General features: G+C 48.2%; 1 protein-coding gene across 1 annotated transcript; it reads right to left on the bottom strand.

The window, feature by feature from the left end:
- Window positions 1-458: 458 nt before the first annotated feature.
- Window positions 459-7,169, bottom strand: LOC142584438 (uncharacterized). The gene is made up of 4 exons (XM_075694589.1): window positions 6,989-7,169; window positions 4,045-4,369; window positions 2,988-3,498; window positions 459-652 (listed from the first exon to the last, which is right to left on the bottom strand). Exons 1-3 carry the CDS (start codon window positions 6,995-6,997, stop codon window positions 3,008-3,010), a joined length of 825 nt encoding a protein of 274 aa, XP_075550704.1. The 5' UTR covers window positions 6,998-7,169; the 3' UTR covers window positions 459-652; window positions 2,988-3,007.
- Between the last annotated feature and the right edge of the window lie 1,793 nt (window positions 7,170-8,962).

Here is an 8,962-nt window from a genome sequence, read left to right as displayed (position 1 = left end):
CCACTATGTCCCACTGAACTATATTGGAAATAATCCTCCATGATTTATCACTGATCATAGCAGATCTGGCGGCAACTTTGTTACATTTTGGTAGTTCAGCCATTAAATCTAGCCATATAAAGAAGCTTTTGCTTGAGGTCGGCTGACATGTTTTGCCCATCGATGGCTTGAAATATCAAACGTTTCTTTGTGCCTAGTGTTTGTCCTCAATGTGCCTTAGAACAATGACGAGGGGTTACCTTAAGACGTTCTAAAAGATCGGCTAGGGGCAGCCTTCGAGGCCACGTGGCCTAACCACGAACCCTCAAATTTCTCTCTTTGGTCGAAGTTACGTAAATTACTTCGTTCGGAGTAGTTTTGTGACGTCTCAAACGTGTCAACAGTATAACCAAGCGTTGTCTCCTTGCAACCTGTGACTTTAGGAATCGACAGAAAGATTGGAATGTCGTGGGATGTCAGGTTTAATGTGTTTTTTTTTCTTTGCACAGAATCACGGTTACGCAGCAGCGGCCGCAGCAGCAGCAGCAGCAGCAGAGCGACGGCTTTCACACGCAACTGCGTCCAAATGTCGATGTGAGGTGGTGCTGGTCAGTGCATTCTCTGCCCATGGTCAATAAATAACTGCTGTAAACAGTCCTCTTCACGTCTCTTTCTGAAAAAAAAGAGATGAAGAAAAACAGAGAAAAAATATATGAAAACAGTCTATCTAGAACTTAGAGAGTGCACAGGCAGATAGAGAAAACAGAGAGCGAGAGGGAGTGGCTGATTGCATAGGCTAGTGAGCGAAAACAGTCATTGCACTTTCATCTGCTCTTAACCGTCGTCCCTGGAATAGCGATCGCAGCGCTCATTACGGCGTTCACGTACAATAAACGCATTGAACACGAACAGGCGCGGCCCGCTTGAAACATGCGCATTCCCTGCGGTGTACGAGTAGATTACACCACACTGTTCAGGAATGTGCATCTTTAGCTTTTCACCTCAGAACGTGGTCAATCAAGATTCCGTGACGTCACATTAGTCGGCGACTAATAGCGGCACATGTCAAAATCGTCATTCATCTTGCCTACTTCGATTGACTCACTGCATCGGCGGCCCAGTTCTCTCTGATTATCTTAAAAAGATTCGCAAACGATGTATCCTCTTTTGCGTTGGGAGACATTCAGCGCGACGCATAACTAGAGCGACATATCTCCTGTCCACTGGCTCTTGTAATCCACGCTAAGAAAGGGAAGCTTAAAGAAAAAGCCTCACAACAGCAGCGATATGCATAGAGCTACTAACGCGCATTTTAGGGCTTCCGGGAAGAGTAAATTACATAGCTTTATATAAACGGAGCTTTCACGCATTGTCTTCTGTGTTGAGGATGTGAGCTGGCGCGAGGCACGCACTTCAAACAACGCCTCATTCCCCAAATAGACCACGTCGGCCGATAAAGGTACCCCGTCTTCATATACTCTCCAGTGCAAATGGGTGGACGTTAGGAGCACTCATTTGAAGCAAAGTGGGCGCCGATGGCACTAAATTTTCATTCTGCGTTTATCATTAGACCTCGAGATTCATGGTTCGCGTCACCAGACCATCGAACCCTAAAGAAGTTAACCTAATATATATATATATATATATATATATATATATATATATATATATATATATATATATATATATATATATATATATATATATATATAAACGAGAAGAAAGGGGGTTAACCGAGGGGCCCGATTTTTATTAGTCATATCATAAGAAGCCAACAAACACTGGCACCAAGAGGACAACATAGGGGAAATTACTTGTGCTTAATAAATGAAATAAAGAAACGATAAATTAATGGAAATTAAAGTGGATGAAAAAACAACTTGCCGCAGGTGGGAACCGAACCCACAACCTTCGCATTTCGCGTGCGATGCTCTACCAATTGAGCTACCGCGGCGTCGTTTCCCAATCCACTTTAATTTCCATTAAGTTATCGTTTCTTCATTTCATTTATTAAGCACAAGTAATTTCCCCTATGTTGTCCTTGGTGTCAGTGTTTCAGTTTTTGTTGGCTTCTTATGATATGACTATATATATATATATATATATATATATATATATATATATATACATACATATGGGAGGCAGAAATGTGAACAAGTCACGAGTCCGGTTGGGTACCCTACGCTGGGGCAAGAGAAAGGCGAAGAGAGAGAAGAGAGAGAGACAGCGAAAGTTAGCTCCACACACAAGAACGCGGTGCACCTGCAATACTGTTCTGATAGAAACCCAAGCTACCTGGGGTCCGGTCACAGCTTAATGTATCTGCCCTGCTAATGTAAACGCCTCGCTAATGGTAAAATTAAAGCTCGTTGTTTCTAGCTAAGATATAACCTTTGGTTTGCCAGTTATGTTAGGATTACCAAAAGCCTTCAGGTGTCGTCCTGAAACCAGTGACATATAGAGATAGATCTGCACGGCGAAAACCGCCGTTTCGAACACTCAAAACCGCTTGACGTCGGTGAAATTAGCGCGCTCAATTAGCTGGCGCATCTATGCAAATTATACGTGACTTGTAAAGCGCGCTTTTAACTTTTTTATTCTTAGGCTCTCCCCGACTATAGTAATTTCTTTTTAGTCTGTGTGTGGTAGGTTGCGAACTCCACTTGTAGTCGACGCTCGCAACCAAAATCGCTTTCTTATATGCATCTGAGATGTATGTGACGTCTGCTATGACGAGTCCCGGATGCCGATAAAATCGACCCACAAGAAAAGCATTACTATAATGCAACGCACTTGCACATTTAAGTGAGGGAATGAAATTACGATGCGTGGAAAAAAGAATGCCCGATAAGAAACCTCTTCCAGGACGAACATGCCAACACAGCATAGCATATATTGTCGGCTTCGAGCGCCATTGCTTGGCGAGTCCTAACGCGGCCGCTGCAATGGCAAAACGAGCGACGCGGAAGGCATCAGGTTAGAAAAAAAAAAAAATGGTGCCAACTCACGGCATAGGCGGGTTGCATCACTAGTAAGCCCTCAGGCCGGCTCCGTATCCGTAGTTGACCGTCCTGGGCGCAGCCGCTGCCCCGGCGCCGTATCCGGAGAAGAGACCCGCCGGTGCACCGCCGTAGCCGTGGAGGGCGCCCAGTTGCGTCTGGCCGACCTCCTGCACCGTGACCGCGGCGCCAGCCGGAGCGGCACCCGACTGCAGTTGGTGCAGGGAGCTGAGCGATGGCAGCGCCTTAGGCTCGCGGTACAGCGCGCTCGTCGAACCGGGCGAGGCCGTCAGCTGCTGCGCCGGCTGGTACTGGGTCCTGGACGCGGCAGCGCCGGCGGACGACGCGCCGCCCACCGTGTAGGTCGTGGGTTGGTACCGTGTGACCTGGGAGCTGCCGCCGCCGCCGTAGTGCGTCACGGTGGACCGGGCGTAGTTCGGCGCGCCGGCGGGCATGAGACCCGCCACGCCGTCCTGGTGCAGCACGGGGCTCACGATCAGCGAAGGTGGCGCCTGGGCGCCTGCGCGAAGAAAGAAGCACGATGTACTTGTGGACCAATTATGGCGCGGGCTGCTATAATCGGGAACTTGAGGCTACTTGTGAATTAGTTGACGTTTTGTTCTTTCCGCTTCCCTGTCTTTTATGCCATGATCCTGCACAGCCCCCACTCCCGCCTTGTTTCGTAGCCACCTGGTTTCGCCTTTTGATGTTCCCGGGAGAACCGGCTTTCCATTAAGCTATTTATTAGGCTTAGTATGTTTAAAAAGGCAACAGCAATTTCTATTTCGACCATTTGTCTGTGGGCTTCATCGACTATTTTCCACCACGCTAGACCTAAAAAGATATCCCGGTCATAGTATATCAGTATAGTATCAGTATAGATTCAAGTTAGCCACTCTCGATTTACATACGAAGTTCAGGAGTCTCGCGATGTTTTCCAGAGCGCCCCCCCCCCCCCCCCCCCCATGCGTGTCAATAAAAGTTCTCCGGAACGTTGCCAAAAGCGTTAAAAATAATGTACTCGCTAAACGCGCCATGCGGGTCGCCCTTCGAAGGGAAGACGTACCGTATCCAGCGCCCAGAAGACCGTAGCCAGCGCCCGTCGAAAAGCCAGGCGCCGCCGCGAATTGCTGCTGGTGGTGGCCGTGTCCGAACAGTGCCGCTTGCGGGGCCAGCGTCAGCTGCGTGGCGCCGCCGCCCGCGCCCAGCGCGGCCGCTGCTGCGCTGGCGGCGAACGGGTTTGCGGCGTACGGGTGTGCGGCGTAAGGGCTCGCGCCAGCCGCGAACCCGGCCCCGGGGGCGAACGCCAGCGCCGCGCCGTAGTGGCCACGCACGGGACTGTACTGGCCGCGTGCGCCGCTGATCACGCAGCAGGCGGCGATGAGGACCCACTGCGTACGAAGGACACGGGGTCGGCTTTTAGCTTGGGCTTCTGAATCCACGAGTGTGCCATTACAAAGTTCTTCAACCGCGGCCTCTGAAGCAGGGTAATCTCGGCCTGTGTCCCCCAAAATTCGGCTTACGTAAGAGCGTTCCCTCATTTCCTTTTAAGCGTTCAAGCGCCCGCCAGTAATGACAGCTATCGGTTTGATAACGAGACAACCGTCATTGCGGTGACCAATGGCGGACGGTGCTTTCGTAAGAAATGTCTTGGGAATAACGGCCCAGATGAGCTCGGCGCGAATACCCTTTCCAAAATAATCCCCAATATGCGGTGAGGCTTGTTAAATAATAATCAAAAACAAGCAGCCCATCTAGATAGGGGGAATGTTCAGCTTATTTCTTGTACATTGAAAGGGGAAAAAAGAAGGTCATCCATCTAAGTGTAGCACGAAGCTAAGGGGTTCGATCCTCTGGGCCAGGACGAATTTTTCTTCAACTGCGAAGCTTTCTTTCTGAGAAACCAGTATGACTCTTTTTTGCAGCTTCCCAAGCTACTGAAACGGCAATATCTCTCTATCGTAAATCTTTCTCCACCTTATGAATTTCCGCAGAACTGTTCATTTACCATTTTATTGTATATTGCTCTCACTATTGCTTTGTTCTTTTTTACAGTGGCAACAGAATAAACTTCTATTGCTGAATATACGGATCAGCAGGTAGAGAGAATGATGCACTGCGGACGAAGCATCTGGCCACACTTTCTGTTTTGTGCTTAACATATATATGGCTCACGAACGCGGCGACGATGTGAGAATCCGCTTAGTATATCAGAATGCTGCAGATAGCCGTAGTTTAGTGCTTACCTTGTAGGGAGCTAGCGTAACTAGGTACCGTCTAGCATATACTTCTGGAGCGTTCGATAGTGCAGAGATTCGGCTAGAGTAGCCCAGGCTCTTCCACGCATCAGAAAGTCACATGACACTGCCATCCTCAGACTTGACTCCTTACTGCACGAGCTTTTATTTTCTTGTGTGAAAACTAGAGAAGCCTTTGCTTGGGCCAGATATACAGCTGAACAAGCCTCACTTTTTTAATGAAACGCTAGGCCGCAAATGTATGAGTGAAAGTTGTCGCATATCACATATGATATGCCATGCTGTTACGATTACATTTTATCACGCAAAAATACATTTGAAGAGCAGAAAACTTTCAAAAAATGTCAGAACCATTCTAAAAGCTTGACACACTACTTTAAGAGGTGGAACGTATTTCTTACAGTTCCAGCTAGTACAAGTTGCCTTAAAGTTTGATGATGCCATGCTTCATTAGCTAATTCATACCTTCAATATATAGGCCAGACCTTGAGATTATGTTGATTTTTTTAGAGCTTGCTTTTGGGCCAGTTGGTGCAAGCCTTCGAAACTTAAAATAGTGCTAGGAAACGGGACAAGCTGTCAGTTAATTTTTTTGCTTTGGATAGCCTTCAAGAGTTTGGCGCAAGCCGAAAAAAGAAAGGACCTTCTACCTCTTCTCCTGAGATTTATTTATTGCTTCTATTGTTGTTATCGTTTGTAACATGGCAGGCCCGTTCGATCTGCATCGTATACACTGCTGCTATTTTCATTTTCTTGCCTATACCGTTCCAGTGATCGTTCTAAGAACAATAAGTAATATCTTAGGCAAACAATAAACCTTGCCGGAAAATTTGTTCTTTCGCGAGGAAACATATCTACACTGTCTTCCACAAATCAACCCATAACTATACATGCTGTATTATAAACGATACACCAATTAAAGCTTTCCTCATATAGCCTGCCAAATGTATTTTCTCGATAAAAAAATCGCAGTAGGCTAATAAAGAGTAAATAAACACGCTGATATTTCTGTGCCCTGATTTCAAGTGTATGACTTGTGGAAATAACCTGCTTACTCGTGAAAATTCTTTTAAAATCCTGGGCTGCTACGTGCCAAAACCACGATATGACTATGAGGCACGCCGAATAGTGGGAGACTCCGGTTTAATTTGGGCCACCTATAGAGTTTTTTAACGTGCATCCAACGCAGCGAGAATTCTTTATTTGAGCGAATACCCTCAATCCCGTGCTGCATGATGTCAGACTTGAGGAGGCTGCAATGACGGAACATTTAGATGCGACAAGATGGTGCGTCGTCACGCGGAAAAAGCTTGCAAAAGAAGTTCCTTCCTCGCCCGTGCTATCGAGCGCGTGGTGTTCCCAGAAGGGCTCAAAGTGACGAACATTCCTGTCCCCCCCTCCCCCCCTCCTTTTTTTTTTGCCCACATCCGTGTGTGCGTAACACCAGTTTCCTGAACGCCGTGTAAATCACCTTCGTGTCAGGGGCGTTCAGGCGCAACGACCACTGCCGCAGCTACCTTGCCAGGCTAAACTAGGCTATTCTGAAGCAGTTCGTAATAAAAAAGAAAAAAAAAGCAGGAAAGATAGAGGGTCGCACACTAAAAGAATGTTTGATTAAATGCGACGACAATAAAGAGCGCGGCGCATGCAAGCATGCATAATTAACGGCCCGAATCCTTAGGTTGCGCCACCTCGCAGCGTTTGAACGCGCTCGTTAATGCGCGCGACAGCGACCGGTCGAGTTGCACTTACGGCGTTCATGTTGATTTCGTGTGTGCCAGCAGCGACCAGCGGAGAGTAACCGTCGTCCTCTTCAGCGAGTGCTCAAGTGGGCCGTGTCTCAGTCGCCATGGCGCGTCTTATAGGCACCGGAAGCTGGCCAGCGAGATCATAGCGATGCGGAGGACGATACCGACGGTGGGTTCGATCTCTGCTGCAGCTGGCCGCGCGCGCGCGGGACTCACGTAAAAGGGAAGCGACTCACTTCCAACCGGCTCGTCCGACATTCGGCCAGCGCGGCGGATCGCACTATTTCCGGTGTCGCGGTCCAGATCAGGGACACTTTCTCGTATAGCCCAACGGCCCTCGGAGACCGCGAGATAAGCGTGCGCGGGGCTCTTCCCTCGCTTGTTCCGCCCGTGCGTCGGTTCATCGAACGAGAGGCGAAGGGCTACCGGCGCCGTTGCGCAAGTCGGAGGCGCGTGGGTGTCAATGTCGCGGCAGATGACGTAGGCGTCCGCGCACGCGAAAATCTACATAATGCGGGCCAAATGCGAAGCGGTGCACCCTGCGTAACCAGGCGGCTTCGTCAAGAGGAAGTCTCTTCCATTCTATATGTATATGTTGCATCGGAGGAGCTCAGGATCTGCATATACTCCATCATGGTCATTGAGGATAGGGCGTACCGAATCTCCGCTCTGTACTTCGCGCAATCAGATAAGAGAAGACATCGAACACTTTCAGTGGCAACGCCTAAACTATCGTGTTGAAAGGGGCGCTCTTCTTGAGAGCCTACAAAAGAAAGGCCCTCCGCATGCGCGCCTGCAACACCTTGTGTTTCCATAAGGATCCGCTATAGCCCGCAAGGAAGCTTCACGCCTTGTTCTGGTATATTTAAGAGATAGGGCCCTGTTCGACAAGTTGTAAGTATCACAGTGACACCTATGACATCTGCTTGCCTCGATCACCAGGCTAAATCTGCCTGCAACTACAAGACCACCACCACCACCATGGCATAACGATTCATGCGTTGGACAGGTCTTTCATTATCGGGATTTGACGGCAAAACGCATGGCTCTGCCTTTGACGGCGAAGCCTTTCTCCGAAAGCAACAAGGGGCTGAAATTTAAGATTTCATTTAGCCCCAGTGGCTTTGAAGGTCAGACAGTGGTATTTCTCGTACGTGAAGACAAAAAAAAAGTTTCCAGCAGAGGAAGGAAGATCCGAGGGCAATCCTATACAAACGATCCTATGCAATCCTATACAATACTATACAATCCCAGGACAAGGTCCTATACGAGGAAGATCCTAGGGCAAGGCGAAGGCGGGGACACAGGCACAAAGAATTATGATAGAGCGTGAGACTCCGGCGAAGTGGTTCGCTGACGCATGTAAAACATGTTCCGCTTGGACGGGCGCTTCCCGTTGCATTCTTGATTTGTCACTGATCGTAGCGCATTTCTTTTCACTTGTTTCACCGAGTTGCTTGTCACACTTTTTCGGGCTTAATCTTGATCGTGAGATTCTCTTCCCTAAAGGGCAATTTAACGAATATCTTTACATTCGCGAATCTTTTCCGTGGCAAAACTTCCGGGTCTACTGGACTGATACATTCGTTTAGATGCGTGACTATTGCCGGAAGCGAGGTCAACGTAAAGGATGCTGCTACGATTGCTTAGCGTACGATAGCATCGTCATCAACAGCGGCGACCAGCTTTGGTGTTTTTTCGCAGAACTAACTCTATCTTCTAAAACGAGCGTATAAATATAATGTATATATACATCGCGTTCATATTTAATTCAGGCGAGCAGATTTCTAGCATAGACTTTTTGAAGAAAAAAAAATATTGACTGTTTCGGAATATTTCCAGGCGAACCGCGTTGCTTGTTTGTTGCTCTCGAGAGCGCTACACGATGATTATATTGGATTCATCTGGTCACCATGGATCGCATTCCAAGGGAACGCCCTATAATGGCGGCTTGAATGTATACTTCAGGGATCACTCA

The sequence above is a fragment of the Dermacentor variabilis genome, chromosome 6 (genome assembly GCF_050947875.1).
Source record: "Dermacentor variabilis isolate Ectoservices chromosome 6, ASM5094787v1, whole genome shotgun sequence".
In the NCBI taxonomy this organism is placed as follows: domain Eukaryota; kingdom Metazoa; phylum Arthropoda; class Arachnida; order Ixodida; family Ixodidae; genus Dermacentor; species Dermacentor variabilis.
This window is presented reverse-complemented; position numbering and strand designations above follow the sequence as displayed.